Source organism: Adiantum capillus-veneris, chromosome 21, assembly GCF_014529385.1.
Source record: "Adiantum capillus-veneris isolate H3 chromosome 21, ASM1452938v2, whole genome shotgun sequence".
NCBI classification, from domain to species: domain Eukaryota; kingdom Viridiplantae; phylum Streptophyta; class Polypodiopsida; order Polypodiales; family Pteridaceae; genus Adiantum; species Adiantum capillus-veneris.
The window spans coordinates 86,902,680-86,922,128 of record NC_140951.1 but is presented as its reverse complement, the minus strand read 5'-3'; the positions used below and the strand labels follow the sequence as shown (position 1 = coordinate 86,922,128).

The window sequence follows — 19,449 nt, the reverse complement described above, 5'->3', positions numbered from 1 at the left end:
GCTTTCTTTTAAAAAGCCAAAAAGTTTACGGGGCGCTCCATTTCCCTTTAAAGAGGCCTACGGGGAGTCCAGTCCGCTATCCTCGTCACTATATGGCACGATTCTAGGCCAGAGGGGATCTAGGGCCCAAATTTGGGGGCGCGAGGCAGCTTTAATCTCCGCCGTCGGATCTCAAAGTGAACTAGGGGCGGATAAGCTAGGGGTGGGTGAACTAGGGGCGCCTAAATTAGGGTGTGATCATGTGTCATGCCAATATGGACATCGATGCGCGCTAGCGTGGTGGTAGAGCATTCGTGTGACAACCGAGACGTTCCAGGTTCGCCCCACACCTCGCGAGACAGGTGAACTAAGGATGAACTAAGAGTGAACTTGGGACGTCACTTTTGCCCCAAGTTCACCCCTAGTTCATCCCCAGTTCACTGCATGATCCGACGGCCGAGATTAAAGCCGTCTCACGCCCCCAAATTTGAGCCCTAGATCCCCTCCGGCCTAGAACCGTGCCATATAGTGACGAGGGTCCGCTATCGCGATTGTTGGGGAATCGAGCGAAAGTACTTTCACGGCGAGCGTGAGCGATGGAAGAACACTTCATTCTACGAGTGCCTCCCTCTGTTGCCGAGCGTTTGGAGCGCGTTCTCAACGAGAATCCTGCCTCCCCCGATGATGTGGACATTGACCTCTCTTTCGTTGGTGAGTGCAGATACAGAGTTCTCTCTCTCTCTCTCTCTCTCTCTCTCTCTCTCTCCATTTTTTTATAAAAAACTCTCCACACACACACACACACACAAGTACGTTTGCATTGACTCGTGCTCATGCGACCCATCTCCTAAGAGATGGGGAGAGAGAGACAAAGAGACAGCAGGTGAAAAGATCATTCCAACAAGTTCTGTCACTGGAAGAATGAATATGAGAAAGAAAGATAGTTGTAATCTTTCGACTAAGGTTTTCTGTTTCATCTCCTTGTTAAGGATCTGATCTTGCAAATGACATTTTCTTGTTCATGGCAACACCATGCTTTTCGTCCTACCCCAGCACCACATCAAATGCTTTGTTGAAGTTTCTGTTTAAGTCTGAACCTCCTCATTAACTTTTCTCAGTTTACAGGTGTCTAAATCCAAGTTATCCCATTTATCTCATATCTTTGCTCAAATGTGCAGAGGTTTCTCTACAACAGATTGCCAATTATTATAGTCTTGTAGTTGCTGAGACTAGCGGGTTTCCATTCATTACTGGTAGCGCAAGCGTATGATCTTTTTCAGCTCACCAAAACTTCCTTATAGAATTGTCAATACCTCACAAGCTTGGCGAAATGTTTTGTTATGAAGCTTTCATGGCTTTGGCTCTCCCATTTATTAATATCCATGTGCATGTGTCACCTTTTTCTACGTGAACAAGTGACGATGTGTTGACCTAAAGACAGATGGAGGGGATATCAGCTTTTGATGTAGAGCATCATCAAGCCCGAAAGACAGCAATGGTAATCTGTGTTGATGACTTGCTCTCACAAAATCTCTTACATGCATGGTGACGACTTTGTTTCAAGAATTGAGTATCTTATCATTTGATGTATCCTATGGTTGTATGGGTAATCCTATTGTTGTATGGGTATTTCCCCATGATCTTATTGTATTTCTTTTATATCGATTTTTAGGCAATGCAAAGTGTCATAAGCGCACTTGTGTGTGAGTGTGTTTGTGTGTGTGTGTGTGAGAGAGAGAGAGAGAGAGAGAGAGAGAGAGAGAGAGAGAGATGTAATGAAATGAAATGCTATATTAACGTCTTCAGAAGGCCAAAATGACCTATGAGATCACAAAGTTACAACATGGTCTCGTACAATGTCTGGGTACAAAAAGATTAAAAGTAGAGTGCTGAAAAAAATATCAAAAATCCCTACTACTAGATGGTAAGTGGGGGAGGGGGGAGGCTCATACAATACTGATACAGGGCTGAGATAGAAGTGACACAAGGGCAGATACAAGAGTGAACATTATATACAATCCTCATCAAGATAACTGGAAGTCCATCATATGTCACTGGTGGATCTCATCAATCTCCTCCATGGCCTGTAGTCTGACCGGGCGTCGTGCATATGGGGCCGGGATGCCCGAATCCGTTGATGTAGTCTCCGTCGATGCTGTGCAGTCCTCCTCAGCCGTGGGTGCTTGGATCTCCCGAGCTCAATCGCTCGGTCGATCAACGTGTCTCTGGTGTGAGGAGAGTATGAGCTCCGTTGTGGTCACTGCACCTCCGGTTGCACAATATCTACTCTATAGAAGAAGTCTGTGGTCTGTCTTTGAGAATGGCTAACCTCTCCTGTCAACAAGCTCTCTCTGTGTCTTCGTAGCTCCAACAAGAACCATCCCAGACATCTCTAGTCCTCATACCCCATGACTCTAGAAAGTGTAGGGTTAAGGTGGGTGGATTGGTGTGTCATTCTTGTTAATGGCATGCTTTAGAGAGGTTAGTGTAGAGCTTGAGAGAGAGACTATTGCATAATACAATAGGATATATTGCAAAATGATAAAGGTTACAAATATTCAGCAGAATGTGCGTCTATATAGGCTTTTACAAATAGACAGCCTTTTGACACATGAACATAAGAGGTGGCTATTTATGCACAAATACCAGTAGTGGTGCTTTACACAAAGATTGTAAGAGGTTCTTCACATGTCTTTATACATAAGGCTTTTCTAGTTGGAAGAGACTGTTCACACGAGATGCAACAAAACCTGGCATCCCAACAATCCTCCCCTATGTGGGTTTTGGTTGCATATCACTCCCACAATCCTCACCTCAAAACACATTAGGGTGAGGCACACAATTTACAGGCCTCCCCTTGAACACAAAGTTGCCTCCCCTAGACACAAAGGGTGTAGGCACACAAAACATCAGGGTGTAGGCACACACAAGCCTCCTCTTGCACAAATAGAGGGTAAGGTATAATTGAGAGAATGTTGAACCACATTTTGGTTGTTTGTTGGAGGATCTTCTCCCCGGTACAAATCTGCGAAAGGTGTTGTACTTTGTTGTCGATATTCTAGCCACATTTTGATGTTGTCGTCGTCGTCGTCGTCGTCAATGTTTTGATCCAATGGAGAATGAAAAGGAAGACATAATGCACAATATATGTACAATGGAGGGATAAACCGCGTGGGAAAAAGCTCTCAAATTATTTTATGCTGTACAAAGGACTTTGAAATTATATTGTTGAAGAATATTCCCCAACTGCTATTCCTTCGTCTTGATGTTGTGAGCTTCGTTGTGTGTTGACGCTTTCTTTATCATTTTCATGACGATGTTGATTTTCTTTATTCAAGTTGTTGGTCCGTTATGAGAAAGATGCAATCTCCATGGCGAATGGGGTACAATGTAGTGCAAAACATATATATTTTCAACAATGCAAAGCATACGTATAATACTTACAAACTCATGTCGAAGTGTGTCGTAGCCTCCTCTCACAAAGATGGGCATACATGCAAAATCATACATATCAATTGTGATGTCGTAGTGGAGCAAGTTGGAGCACCGAGTTGGACAGGGTGATGAGGTTTGAGAGTGATGCAAAGTTGCAGATCGAGATGGGAGCAGGTGGGCGTTGTTTGAGAGTTGCTTGGCTGAGAGCCTGCGAGTGATATCGATTGCAAGTTGAGGGGCTCAATGACAATAGTGGAAGCGAGCTACTGAGCTGCGTGGCCTGTTGAACAAGCTTTTTGACGACGGCGTGCGGTAGCCAAAGGGTAGTGGCCGGTGGTGGTGATGAACCGGCCGACTGGCCACTATCTAGAGCCGACTGGCCACACTATCGCGTCAACTCAGTCCGACCGACCGGCCACGAGCTGCCCGAAGTGCCCATCTCTTGGTCCCCTTTAAATCCCTTTAAGCAGCCTGCTGAAGCTCTGATACCAGTTGTAGGGTTTGAAGGCAATAAGCTCAAGGTGGTTTGAAGATTAGAGCAGCCATAGCTTCACACAGTAGAGAGAGAAAAACACACACTTTTTAAAAAATGGACTCAATACACAATAAGGGGATTAATAATACCTGTGCATAGTGTATATACAACATAGGCTTGGGCTTTATTTATGTACAAAGTTGGAGTGGCTATCCGGCTGATAACTCTCCATGTGGCCCTTCTTAGAAGCTTACAACTTATAGGACAAATGCCAATAGCAAATAGTATACACATGTAGAGGTGTTTCCCATAGTCAAAGAAGAAGGACATGCCTATCTCAACAATAAATCCTTAAGTCTGTGTGACACCATGTCTGTTTGAGACCATGATTTAGTCTGTGTGATTGCTATAGTCTGTGTGACTACCCCAGTCTGTGTGGCATTGAGCCTGTGTGGCATTGAGTCTCGATCCAGCTTGCTTCAGTATAGTCCATGCCTAAGGGGAGGATTGTTGAGATAGGCACGTCCTTCTTCAGCGACTATGGGAAACACCTCTACATGTGCATACCTTTTGATGTTGACATTTAGCCTACGAGTTGCTTCTAAGAAAGGCTATCTGAAGAGTTTTCAGCCGGATGGCCACTCCAACTTTATGCATAACATGAGTGATTGCAAAAGGTTTTGGGCTTAATAAATACGCATTATAACCTAGTCTTGCTTTATGCACTAATCGATTGCGGTAATTTTGAGCTCCTACCAATTCAATTCTTGGCTATTACAAATGGTATCAGAGCCATTGCCTAGAGCCATTACCCTTTCATGAGTGATTGCAATAGGTTTTGGGCTCAATAAATACGCATTATAACCTAGTCTTGCTTTATGCACTAATCGATTGCGGTAATTGAGCTCCTATCAATTCAATTCTTGGCTAATTACTGAATCATTAGTGTCAATCAAGCTCTCCCTCGACTTCAAGGCTAAACCTTCTTTTTTTTGTGAAGAGGAACTTTACAAATCTTATTTGCAAAGAGTGACTTCACAAATTGGGCATTATCTCGCATTCATATTACCTCTTGTAAAGGGCAAGACACTGCCATAGAGAGAGTATCTCTATTGGTAAGACCGAGACTCTCTGCGGCCACTTAGCATCATGGGAGAGAAGGAGATTGAAAAATTCAATGGAGACGGTTTCCACACTTGGTAGACCAAACTGCGAGGATACCTTATGAAAAAGCAACTATGGTCTGTTGTAAAACCGAGAATAAGCGAAGCATCCACTTCTGCTGAAGGCACTCTCACTAGGGCCCAAATCACACAAGCACAAGCTAAAGATGAAGAGGCACTCGGCATAATTATCACATCACTCCACGATAATTATGTGCATTTTACAGATAGCTGTACCACTGCAATCCAAGCATGGGATATTCTGGAACATAATTTTGATGCTAAACAAAAGCAAAGTAAGATTAGTTTAAAGAAAAATCTTTACAAACTTACTATGCTTCAAGAGGAGGATGTTTCAAGCCTGGTTAATAGACTAATAAGCATAATCACGCAGCTAACTTACATTCAGTGCCAAGTCCCGAAAGAAGATCAAGTCGCTGTGCTCTTGAGTTCTCTACCTAAAAGTTGTGACAACATAGTCACAGTCAAAAGGAACCCATACCTTCTCTGCAATATGTTACAGGGTCAATCCATGAAGAAGAAATAAAAATAAGAAGAAATCGAAATCAGTGGGAGGAGCTTATTTTACATCATGATCTAGGACGTCATCATCATCACTTAGATTAAATAACAAGAAGTGTTATGAGTGTGGCAAGCCTGGACACTTCTCCAAGGACTGCTACAAGAACAAGTATTGTAGCAATTGCAGCATCAAAGGTCATCCACCATCAAAGTGCCAAGGAAGCAACAACAGAGACAAAAGTAGAGTCAGTCTTGCAGAAGAAGAGGACGGAGATACAACTCAACAAGCAGAGAATTGTCTCCATGTGTGTGCCGCCCGCAACTACTTTTGCGAGTATACTGATGTACTGTAAAATGGATGGTCTTCCACCTTTGTTTAAGGGGAGGATTTCTTAGTCTGTGTGACACCATGTGATGAGACCACTCAGTGTGTGTGACTATAGTCTGTGTAACTACCTTGGTTTGTGTGACTATTAGCCTGTGTGGCTTTAGGTCTCAATTCAGCTTCATTTAGTATAGTCCATGCCTAAGGGGATGGCGTCAAATGCACCTAGCCCTCTCTATACATGTCCTATGGCGAGTCCACAAGAAAAGGGTACTCCAGCAACCTGTATCCCCAAAAGGATCTCAACATTCGAGAATCCTCCAGCTCAAGAAAATTTCATGCTATCGACCCTCACAAAAGGTTATGCAGAAAAAAAAAACCAGTCTTGTCTCAGAAAGGGTCTCCGAAACCGAGTCTTAGAAACTGTCGGCACTGCCAAAAACAAGCCAAATCGGCTCCACAAAAGGTACAAATGGCAGTTTCCGCAACTCAACGTACATCCACTATTAACAATACTGCAAGGTGCAATATATGCGCTCAAACAGGAGTTAAACAGAATGTGCAAGCAGTAAACAAATCCTTGCGGGGAGTTAAACCGCTCTCAAAAGAGCTCAAGTACTATAAAAAGTGCCAAAACAATAAGGTTTTCTTGATGAAGAAGCTGTTTGACCTTCGTATGAAGGAAGAGGGCACTATTTCTACTCACACTAATGAGTTCAATATCATTTTCATTAAGTTGACCACTCAGGGTTTGGTCCTCGATGAGGAAATCAAATGTATCTTCTTGCTATGTAGTTTACCCTCGTCTTGGGATATCTTCTATACTGCGATTAACAACTCAGCACCTGGTACTGGTCTTGTGTACAATGACGTCCTTGGGAGTTTGTTTACCGAGGAGATTCGCAGGAAATCTCTCGAAGGCAAGAAGGATGGTGATGCGTATGTTGCTAGTGATAGACAGAGGGGTCGCACTCAAAGTCGTGCCAAAAGCAAGGAACGTGGGGGCTCACGTAGTAAGTTTCGGGGTTTTATGCGTAATGTCGAGTGCTATCACTGCCATAAAAAAGAGCATGTGAAGAAGTATTGCAAGAAATGGAAGCAAAGCAAGAAGGATAAACAATCCGGTGACACTTCTAAGTGTGATGATTCAAACAAGGGAAAAGCAAAGTTAGAGGAGATCAATGTGCTAGAGTCTTCAAATGCTCCTATCATAGAGACTCTTCAGTGGTTGTTATGCCATTTACCTCTGACGTATTGGTCTTCACAGCAATCTACCTGTCGAGGCTCTTGTTACAGAAGATGCGTAGTATGCACATAATTGGATAGTAGATTCTGGTGCGAGTTTCCATGTGACACCACATAGAGAGTGATTCTCTACTTATTCTCACTCTTGCGGCAAAGTGAGACTTGGGGATGCTTATGAACTAGACATTGAGGGTGTCAGAAACGTCAAATTGCATCTAAGGAATGACAACGCTTAGAACCGTACTTGGTCTTGTAGCGATTGAGGACATGGAACTTGTTTAAATGGATGCAAAGACAACATTTCTTCACGGGGATCTCGATGAGGATGTTTACATGCAGCAGCCTGAAGGGGTTGTTCAGGAGAACGCATCTCGTGAGGAGCTAGTACGTAAGCTCAATAAGGCACTTTATGGCTTAAAGCAGGGTTCAAGGCAGTGGTATCATAAATTTGATGCATGTATGAGGTCTTAAGGGTATAGAAGGAGCTGCAACAGGATAACGTGCTATGTGCTCCACCCAACAGTAGGTCTCTCTCTCTCTCTCTCTCTCTCTCTCTCTCTCTCTCTCTCTCTCTCTCTCTCTCTCTCTCTCTCTCTCTCTGTGCTCCTGCACTTGCACTCGCATGCGCTTCCCGCGGCACCTTCAACTGGTATCAGAGCAGTTGTTGGGTTCGAAGGCAATAAGCTCAAGGTGGCTTGAAGGTGAAGGCAACCATAGCTCAGACAGTTAGAGAGAGAAGACCACACCTTTTGAAAAGTGGACTCAATACACAAAAAAGCTAGTAATACTTTTAGCATAGGGTATGTATAGCATAGGCTTGGGCTTTATTTATGCACAAAGCTGGAGTGGCTATTTGGTTGATAACTCTCCATGTGGCTCTTCTTAGAAGCTTACAACTTAGGCTAAATGCCAGCAGCAAAAGGTATGCACATGTAGAGGTGTTTCCCATAGTCGCTGGAGGACACGTCTATCTCAACAATTGGCATATTGAGATAGGCATGTCCTTCTTCAGCGACTATGGGAAACACCTCAACATGTGCATAACTTTTACTGTTGGCATTTAGCCTATGAGTTGTAAGCTTCTAAGAAGGGCCACATGGAGAGTTATCAGCCGGATAGCCACTCCAACTTTGTACATAAATAAAGCCGAAGCTTATGTTGTACATACACTATGCAAAAGTATTATTAACCCCCTTATTGTGTATTGAGTTCATTTTTTAAAAGGTGTGTTCTTCTCTCTCTACTGTATGAAGCTATGGCTGCTCTAACCTTCAAACCACCTTGAGCTTATTGCCTTCAAACCCTACAACTGGTATCAGAGCCACTATCCTTACACGAGTGATTGCAATAGGTTTTGGGCTCAATAATTACGCATTATAACCTAGTCTTGCTTTATGCACTAATCGATTGCGGTAATTGAGCTCCTACCAATTCAATTCTTGGCTTTATACCAGTTGCCCTATTGCTTCACTATCTAAACAGGGTCCGTGTTCTGCTCTAATACCAGTTGTAGGTTTAAGGTGGGTGGATTAGTGTGCCATTCATGTTAATGGCATGCTTTGGAGAGGTTAGTGTAGAGCTTGAGAGAGAGACTATTGCACAATACAATAGGATATATTGCAAAATGATAAAGGTTACAAATATTCAGCAGAATGTGCTTCTATATAGGCTTTTACAGATAGACAGCCTTTTGACACATGAGCACAAGAGGTGGTTGCCTATGCACAAATACAAGTGGTGGTGCTTTACACAAAGGTTGTAAGAGGTTCTTTATAGGTGGAAGAGACTGTTCACACAAGAGATGCAACAAAACCTCGCATCCTAACAGAAAGAGGTATAAAGCCTTCTCTGAACAAGCAATGGAAGCGACCTTGTATCTCATAGTAAACTGGGCAATGGCATACATAGTGCAACTCTGTCTTAGCCTCCGTATGACATAGGGAACATGTCTTGGCCTCTGTTGACACTACGATGTATTTGCCAGTCTCCACCCGAAGGTGGTGTGAAGATGTGCGTATCTGGCCAATAGCACACCATATCCCGTGAGATAAGTGGGTGTCCATGTATCTGGGCCTCACCACAAAACCATCCTCAGTGAGCCAGAGAAGATGCCCTTTATAGAAAGCCATCTTCGTGCCCAATTCCTGTGTCGGTTGAATCCAAGTCCTTTTGGTGTCCAGCCGAGTCATGTCCTGGCGAATGAGCTTGGTGATCTCGAACTGTGTAAGAGTCGGAGAGGGGGTATCCAATGAGTATTGGAAGGGAGGTAGTTTGTCTCGAGGACGTGGCAATTGCTAACTTGAGTTGTTGGTTTCTTTCGAATGATTTTTGTTTAATTTTTGGGACCCTCCTTTTGAAGTTGCAAATGATCGGACATTGTATGGCCAATGTGAAATGATAGTTTTACCCGCAGTTGGAAAGTTGGTCGGCACTGGAATTCAAGTAGTAAAAGGGTGTCTAGGCTCAATTCAAAGTCATCTAGGTCCCCTCGCCACACTTAATAAGTTTATGGATACTAGGAAATTAACTTTATAGAGGCATAGTGACAAGGTGGGGTTACCCAGAGAAAATCACCCGAGAACTGGGCTACACTGTATTTTTGGACGTGGTCCTAGTGGTGAAAGATGGTCAGATGACCAGTGGGAGTCCAATGGGAGCATTTCCTAAAATTTAGGAATCTGCAATTATGGGCCACAAAACTTGTTCGCGTCCATTAGCTTCAGAATGACAAGGGGAACATTTTATTACTCTGCTGCAAAGTTAGCTAATGCACCAGTTGAGAGATTTTTAAGCGGGAAGCCCAATGCGGGGAAATTGCATGTATGAGTGCCAAGTGTCACTTTCTGGCCAATTTACTAAGTCTTGGAGAACATAACTCGTATCTAACTTTTTGGAGCAATTTTGGAGGCTGATAACTCTGATTCTCAGCCATTTCTCTGCATTTTTGAGCTTCCCATGAGTTTACCTAGGACTAAGGAGCTCGTTTTCAGCATTGGAAGGTATTAGATGCGTTTTACAAGGCTGTTTTGCTGCGTTTTCAGCGATACGCAGGTTTTGGCAGCCATAGAACTCTTCCCCTTTTGCATCTGTTTGTTCACAGATGCATTACAGGTCAAGCGTAGAAGAGAGGGACGTTCGATTTATGTTGGGGGGGATGCTTCATTGAGAACTTGTCACAGGTTGAGAGCTTTTGTCTGCAAGCTTTCCCTCTCATGTACAGTGTAGTGCAAGAAGTGATGTCCTGCACACTCTATACTGCTCTCTCTCTCTCCCCTACGTGCAATAACGTGATGCCCCACGAGGGCTCTTCATTTGACCTATGTACAGTTGTGTGGTCTTATGCTTCTGTGCCGAGGCAAGAGCCTCTTTGAGCAGGAACAGTAGCAGCTAACTGCAACTCCAAAAGCAGGCACCGGTGAGGGTGATAACCTCACCTTATAGGTGCATTTCCAGCGCTCGTTATGTGCTGTTTTTGGACCGTTTTGTAGCCGTATGGATGCCAGAAGCATTGGGAACAGTCCCCACTGTTAGAGGACAGTTTCAGGACTGTTTAGGGCTGAAAGCAGGGTAAAAACCAGTAAATACAGCGAGCTGTTTTTGGGCTGAAAACAGAGGGTTTAAGTCCGTGGAAGTGAGTTCCAGCAACGGGATTTGTTCAGGACGAGCTTCGGGGCGGTTATGCTACCGAAATTTTGCCAGAACAGGTGTAATCTAGTTGGATACATGTAAAGATCCCCAGGACTCTAGTTTTGTAACTTTACCCTCTAAAGGAACGGACTCAAGTGCTAAGCGGGCCGCGGAAGCGAATGATGTGTATGGCTCAGGATGAGTGAAGAGTAAGTGCTCAAGGTTCCTTTTACTTAGAGAAAGGGAGAGCCTTCCTCGACTTAATGAGAGAATGTGCAATGCACAAACACGAGAGTGGAATGCAAACTGAGAGAGAGAGAGAGAGAGAGAGAGAGAGAGAGAGAGAGAGAGAGAGAGAGAAGAGACGACATCAGATGGTCCTTAAACCTCCCTCCAAGGACCCCCCTCTCTATGGCGCGAGAGGTCTATGCTATAGATTGCACAAATCTGGTACAATGGTCTAGATGCTGTGGACTTGATGATGACAATGGACTTGATGATGACAATGTCGACGACGGCGATGGAGACTATGACGATGACGATGATGGTGTCGTCGTCAAGTCTGGGATCTGCGACGATGGCGACAAAAGTGTCGTCTTCAAGATAGGGATCACGATGACAATGACGATGACGATGTCGATGACAATGGTGTCGACAATGACGGCGTCAAGACTGAAAACTGAAAATGCTAGATGCTCTGCTGTGGATCTGCTACTGTCGCGGTACTGCGGCCCGAATCTGCAACTGCTTCGCCGGACTAGGGCTGAAATGAAAAAACGTTGGCTGATCTGGCTGAAATTTGAAAACGCCAGGCTGATCTGTTGAATTCTAAAAACGCTAGGCTGATTTGGGTCTTGACGGGAAAATTGGCTTGCGAGGCTAAGGGCTGAAAACTGAAAACGCTGGTGGTAGTGGCTGAAAATGTTGATTGCTTGAGGCTGAAAAACGTTGGGCTGATCTTGAGAAAAACGTTGGGACCTGTGGGTGCCTGCCTGCTCTAGTGCGGGTGCCTGCCCTTTTGTGTCCTGCTTCATTTGCTTCTACTGAGTGCCCAATGGTTTCTTTTATAGCTCTAGCAATTTGCCCTACCTACTATTTCAACAAAAGTCACTTATTAATAAATAAGTGAAAAATGTGTACTTTGGCAAAAAGGGTTCTATGCTTTGGAAAATGCTCATGATGGGTACTGAATGTCATGCTAAAGATTGTTGTGTGCAATAGAGGGTATGCAACTATTCTAAGTGCCTGGACATGCACGGCCTGCGCACAGGCTCACAAGGGTGCCAGAACACTTCCTAGGCTAACTTGAACCCTAGAACTGGGATAGCTTGTCCACATGCACTTGTCCACATGCACATAGGGTTAGATGTGCACGTGACATCCCCTCCTTTTTTAAGTGAGGTACTGGTACCGAGCTGATGGCTTCCTTGTAGTCTGCCAACAACTTTGGGTGATCTTTGAAAAAGTCTTCATGAACCCACATGGCTTCGTGGGTTCCTTGATCTTTGAACTTCAAAAAATATTGTCGCACTTGTTTCTTCGAGCCATGGCAAAACCGATGTAACAAGACCTGCTCCGGCTCCATAACTTCGGCTTCATCTTCTGGTTCTTCTTCGGAAACGTCCGTTGGAGGTGTACCTGAAACACTTTCAGCCAAGAAACATGGAAAACGTTGTGCATTGACCATGAGTTAGGCAATTGCTATTTCATAGAGGCCTCGTTGATCTTTTTAATGACAGGGAATGGACCATACATTTTGAAAGACAACTTAGGGCACTTCTTCCCGACTTGCTTAAGACGTTGCTTCATGATTCTCTAATAGACCCAATCCCCTTCCTTGATAGTAACATCCTGACGATGCTTGTTAGCCTGCTGTGAATAAGACTCTTGAGCCTTGCTTAGCCGAAGCTTCACACTCTCAGTAATCTCATCCAATGATTGACTTCTAGCATTGGCATCAGGCAATTGACTAACTGAATGAGTCAAAAGAGACCGGAACGGACGGCCAAAAGCTGCCTTATACGGAGTTCTATCAATGGCAGAGAAATAAGAGTAATTCAAGATTGCTTGGACTAATAGGAGATAGAGCTCCCAATGAGATTGTTGATCATGCACTTAAGACTTTAAAACATCAAAAGCCAACGGATTGTAAATTTTTGTTTGACCATCAAACTGTGGATGAAAAGCAGATGAAAAATTTAACTTTGTGTCAAAATTTTCAAAGAGAGCCCGCCAAAAATTTGACGTGAACTTAACATTCCTATCTGAAACGATTGACTTTGGCAAACCATAGAGGGGATACCAATGCTTGATGAACAACCATGCTACGTCTTGTGGAGTGACTGTGGCCTTACAAAGTTACAAGGAGTTAACATGCAAAATTTGCTGAAACGATCAACGATTGTCAAGCACTGTGTTTTCCTTGCATGCAAACTAGGTGGAAGATTAGTCACAAAATCTATAGAGATATCTTGAAAAGGTCCTTCGAGAATAGGCAACGGTATATCGAGACCCTGCTGCCTACCCCTAGGGGCTTTTACTTTCTGACAAATGGTGCACTCTGTGACATAACGAAACACATCTTTTCGCATTTTAGGCCAATAAAAGAATCGTTCTATTTTTTTCAAAGTGGTGTTCATTCCCTTGTGCCCACCCGTGAGAGTCATGAGCATCGTGCAATATGGCTGTCCTGAGAGAGGGCAACATACATAGACGGTGACGAAAATACAACAAACCTTCACGAATGAGATAGTTGCTGGGCCCTTGGGAAGCAAGAGTTTGCAACCATTGCTAACCAAACTCGGAATCTACATACTGATTTTTCATGTTGTCGAAAGAGACACCTTGAATAGAAACTGTGGATCTTGACTCAAGAGCCATGGTCTGTCCTGTGTGACTTAACGCATCTACAACAGGGTTAGCTTTTCCAGGCGCACATTCAATCAAACCACCAAATTGCTCGAAAAATTGTGACCACCGTGCTTGGTGATCACTCCAAATGTACACTAGGCATAGATTGGAGCCACGATAGAGACGACACCCCTCGGACGGTTAGTCTGCAGGGAAAGCTTAAATCGAGCGTGGAAACCAACGGAGATTTTGGCAAATGTCTGGAGAAGAACCTCAACAGAACGTTGTATGAAAAGATTGATAAAGTACTCCAAAGATCCTAAATATGTGAATCACCTGAAGGCTTACCTGCTTGACGAGATTCACTCTAGATGGCAAGAGGCCGTTGATTTTACTCTCAGGATTGTTATGAAACAATAAGCAAAGCCGAGTGCAGAAAAGCGGAAACTCTACTCGCAAAAAGAGTTTGACACAGCTCTTGAAAAGAAGACAAATCAGTTGATGAAAAGCTTAAAGCACCCTCGGAAGAAAAAGAAATCAGCGGATTTCCCCTGGTTATTTGGGCAAAAAGTGGACTTTCGAGGTGGTAAGCAGATCCAAGAAGCGTGTTCGTTTTGAGGATCTTGATCCTTAGAGAGTTCTGAGATTGAAAATCTTCAAATCTGCCTACTACAACCGAAATCAGCCCCGAATGAGTGGAAACACAGAAAAAGACAACAAATTGTTTCTTTTCAGTGCGGAAATTCAGCACCAAAAACTCGCATAGATCAGCAATCGATTCGAGAGCACGCTGCGGCTCTTATACCATGTCAAAGGTGCACCAGAGAAGGGTTGAATCAGGTGATGATCTCATCTACAACTGTGAGCAAACCTCCTCTCAGGACACGGGGATGGGCACCACGTGCCAATGAAAAAGAATAGATTGAACAACTTTAAGAACTTCAAATAACACGGAACTAAAAGAGATGCACGACACTCGAGACGGGGAGTGGCGGAGCACTGGCCAAAAACGTTGGTGCCCCTTTCGTTTTTTAAAATTTTATATTGCTTGAAGTCGGTACAATGCCGGTACCCCAAGCTCTGCACCTTCTCTCGGAAGAGTGTCACAAATTGCTGATGTGTCAAGTTAGAGAAGAACAGAGACAACCTTCAGATCACTGCCGAGGGGCCTTAACTCTAAGAAGAACAAGCAACATTAGAAGAACAAGTAAACAATTGGTATCCCTATGGGCACCAATTGTGCTGTTTTTCTTGCTAATTTCTATCTTTTTACTTATGAGTTTGATTTTATGGAGAGTCTTGTCCTTGCTAACACTTGCCCAATATTTTTGCACAAGTTATGCAATGTAATACGCTTTGTAGATGATCTTTTTGTCCCTGACGTTCCATCTTTTCAAGATTTTATATACTTGAATTCGAGTTCTGTAGGCGGAGGGATTTATCCCAAGGAGTTTTGTGAACTCAACTGTACCACAAATAGTGATTGTTGTGCCTTTTTAGACCTTAAGATTTTTCAGACTCCCTTGGGATTAGAAGTAGATATCTATGATAAGCGCCTTGAACCAGAATATGCCAATCTAAAAATCATCCGCATGCCTCACATTTCTTCGAACATTTAGCTAAGTACGGTGTCATTTTCTCTCAACTATTTAGATTTTCTCGTCTTTGTTCTAGTAAATCTACTTTTGTTGTTCAATCTTGCCATCTTATTTCTTTACTAGTTGAAAAAGGATACTCATTCAAAAGAATCATGAAAAAAGTTCGTTCATTTTTGCATCGTAGTAAGTTTATTTTTAGTGTTTCTTCCTTTGGAATGTTCAAGATAATCAATAGTAAATTCAATAGAAGTGGGGAGCTAAAAAGCCCACTTATTGTTTGACGTAATAACACCTTATGTTGTTTTGATCTTTAGCGCTTCTAGTATTTTCACTATAGCTTGACAATTGCTAGCCTTTATCATGGCTGAGTATGCCTATCACCTCCGGAGGGTGATAGAAACTCAGCTCGTTGGTTTTGTAGAGTACGTTCAAAGCATGAATGACCTCTATATAAACCTGCACCTACTCTTGGGCACTGACGACGTGAGTAGGGATGTCATAGCTGTTGTCCAAGCTATGCATGATAAAGGTGATAATCTTATTCTTCCTGTTTGTACAAGCAGTGAAGTTGAGATCATATATTGTCAAGTTTGGTTCTTTGCTCTTCGTAGGTTTGTAGTAGTATTCATTTTTCGATTTCATATTTAGCTTACCTGAAGACTTAAGAATGTCTTCCGTTATAGGTTGTTGTGTGAAGTTTGATTTCTAGGATTAAGTTTTTAAGATGTCTTATCCTTTTTTTGCTTAAAGTTGAGTACTTGTTTTAAGCCAAGTAAGTTGCGTCAACTTATTTTACACATGCCTTTTCTGAAAACATTTTTAAGTTAATAATGTTTTGTTTTATCTAGTTTTGTTTCGAAGCAATCAAAGTGATTTAGTTAGTTATTTAGTTTGTTTTTGTTTTTCTTTTCTTTTCGTGTGTCCCTTGCTTTTATAGTTTTATGAGTGCTTTATTCCCTCTTATAATTCGTGAGTTCAGACTATTCTGAACTTATGAAGGTATATAACATTAGAAGAAGAAGTCCTACCAACTTATGGGACCCCGTCCGATGGGGCCCAAGTGACATAAAGGCATATAAATAAAGCAAGACCCACACACACACAAAAGGATTTGCGTTGGTTTGATGACGTGGCAAATGTACGAAAAACCTTGATTTTGCGTTGACATAATGATGTGGCAGACTGTATGGATTTTCGCGTTTTGCATCGACTGCCGATGTGGCAGTTGTACGGATGTCCGTGATTTACATTGGCAGCTTTTGAGCATTGCTTTTGGAGCAGATGCTTTTGAGTTTGAAGGCTTTTCATGTAAACTGCTTTTTGGGCCTAGGGCCTTCAAATATGAGGCCATGGACTCATTCTCGGGCATGCTTCTTGGAGAAGGTGCAGTGTGTGGAGTACCGGCTTGTACTGTGTTGGTACAATATAAAGAAATACCGAAAGGGGCGCCAAGGTTTGGGGCCAATACTCTTTGGGGTGGAATTCCGCCACTCCGTGTCGCGTGTCTTCTCTCTCTCTCTCTCTCTCTCTCTCTCTCTCTCTTTTAGTTCAATTGTTATTGAAGTGCTAAAAGTCTGTTCAGTCTGTTCTTTTCTATTGGCATGTGGTGCCCCATCTTGTGACAGTGGTATTAGAGCATCAGGCGTGTGCTTTTCTGAAAGCATATCGGTCCTATAAAAGAGTAGACAGAGCAAACCAGAGACGAATGGAATTTTATTTGAAGTATCTTCGGGTCCCGACTCTGGACTTATTAGCCACTCCCATCCTTACTTTATCGCGCATCGGAGGCGCTCTCGTCTTCACCGCTCATGTCTTACAGGGCATAAGCCAAAAAGATCACTTGCAAGAGAAGGATCCAAGATTTGTTTCAAGTCACTGTTTTTCTCAAAAGCAGTGCCACGCATATGTTGATGTCTATAGCTACCAAGCCACACACTCCAAGGACTTGGCAAGCTTTCAAGAAAATATTTGCCCGAAGTTGTATGGTTTCTGACATCTTCCTTTGGAGTGCAACTTCTGGCAGAGTGGGGTATCTTGAAATGCTTGCCATGGAAACCCTAGCATATTATAACTTGAAATTTCTCAACATCTCTCAGTAGATGTTCTCTTTACGAGCTGATGACCTTGAAGGTTTGGTGTGATTGCTGTTTTGGGACTACCTTCGCCGCCAAATGGACACTATCTGTCCAAGAGCTAATGGACCATGTTGCGGTCGGCTATGACCTTGTGGAATGAACCTAACCCTAATTTTTGGTGCAGGTTTCAGGATGGAAAGGCAGTCAACTTTTCAAGCTCGATTGGTGTCGAGATTGCTTTTTAAGTTTTAAATCTGTTTGAGAACTTGTTTGGTGATCATGTTTGGAATTTGTTTAAAATGGATGGTATCTGTTTTGAACTTGTCTTGGTGTCGACTTGAACTGTTTGACTTTGGTTTTAATACTGAATTGATTAGTGATTTTACTCCCGGGTGGAGAAGTGAGAAATACTGTTCTGGTATTGTTTGAACCTCGGAACGACGCAGGCCGATGTTTGGGGAGTGTTTCTTCGTATGTTTGAAAACCTCCAAGCGATGCAGACTGCGATCTGGGGAGCGTTTAGTTGTACAGTCCTTTGAGCTCATGGCCCGGACTTTTTTAGGTTATTTGCAGGGGAGTGACGAGGTAGTCGTTGAGTAGCTTCATACAGCAGACCGTTTGTCTCGGGGGAGTGCTCAACGGCGTTGTTTGTTGTGTCTTGTAACATGCATATGTGAGCATTTGTGTTGCATTGTGATGTGCCGACTACTGAATATTCCTAATTGGATGAGATTGCTTGGGTATGTAATTTTAGTGCATCAAGAAACCCGTCGAAGATCAGTGCGGTCTTGGTGTGATGGCTAATTTTACTACGCCGGAATATCAAGAGTTCCGATCTGGACGAAAGGAGAAGCCAACTCCTTAACAGAAGAGCCAAAAGGAGAAGCCAACTCCTTAACAAAAAAAAGAGGAAACTGATTGTTCCTCGGAAATTTTCGAGCTAACTTGAGTTGTTTTGTAGATATGCTGTAATCGTGGACGATTACTCTCTTTCAAGAAGGGGGGATGTCACAAACTGCTGACGTGTCAAGTCAATGAAGAACAGAGCCAACCTTCAGATCACGGCTGAGGGGCCTAAACCCTAAGAAGAACAAGCAACAGTAGCAGAAGAAGTCCTACCAACTTATGGGATTCCGTCCGATGGGGCCCAAGTGACATAAAGGCATATAAATACACACACACACACACACACACACACACAAAAGGATTTGCACTGGTTTGATGACGTGGCAATTGCACTAAAAACCCTTATTTTGCGCTGACATGATGACGTGGCAGATTATACGGATTTCTGCGTTTTGTGTTGATTGTTGACGTGGCAGTTGTACGGATTTCCGTGATTTACGTTGGCAGCTTTTGAGCATTGCTTTTGGACTAGATGCTTTTGAGTTTGAAGGCTTTTCATGTAAACTGCTTTTGGGGCCTAGGGCCTTTAAATATGAGGCCATGGGCTCATTCTTGGGCATGCTTCTTAGAGAAGGTGGAGAGTGTGGAGTACTGGCTTGTATTGTGTTGATGCAATATAAAGAAATATCGAAAGGGGCGCCAAAGTTTGGGGCCAATACTCTCTGGGGTGGAATTCCGCCATTTCGTGTGGCATGTCGTCTCTCTCTGACCCGGTAGTTGTACTTTGTGAGTGAGTTAATATAGAAAGAAGTACCAAAAAGGGCGCCAGACTTTGGGGCAGTGCATCTGGAGTGGAACTCCACCACGTCATGTCGTGACCACTTTGAGTTATTGAAGTTCAAGTGTTAAAAGTTGTTAGGTCTGTTCGTGTGTTTACCGACTTGTCAATGCCAAGCTGGTTACAAATGCCTTTACTTGGACTGAGAAATACCCCCGTCACATGGTCTGGTCAAATTTGTCGCGTCAGCAATACCTGCTTGTTGAACTAAACTGTTGGTTCAATAATTATCCTGATAAATCTTATGTTCTCTAAAGCTATTCTGTTAGCTATACAAGAAAAGCCAACATAGGTACATATACAATGATATGGGAGTTGATTATGCTGTTAAGGGTTGATTTGGGGCTGCGAACTTAAATTGGCGTTACGCTTTTGCAGATCGTTTCCCACTGCATCTTCTCAACAGGCCTTGATGGCAGCCTGCAGGCCTCTAGGTTTATGGTATTTCTTCAACCTTTGTTAGCATGTCCA

At 43.2% G+C, this 19,449-nt stretch overlaps 1 protein-coding gene across 3 annotated transcripts in view; it reads left to right on the top strand.

The window, feature by feature from the left end:
• Positions 1 to 513: 513 nt before the first annotated feature.
• The window catches only part of TAF7 (TBP-associated factor 7), a 26,215-nt gene continuing 7,279 nt past the window's right edge, over positions 514 to 19,449 (top strand). For 2 of the 3 annotated variants that reach the window (XM_086493909.1, XM_086493908.1), the window contains exon 1: positions 514 to 690. In XM_086493909.1, the coding sequence (XP_086350035.1) occupies positions 576 to 690 (115 nt within the window). In that variant the 5' untranslated portion in view covers positions 514 to 575. The remainder of the gene's footprint in view (positions 691 to 19,449) is intronic. The other variant, XM_086493907.1, reaches the window with a different exon arrangement.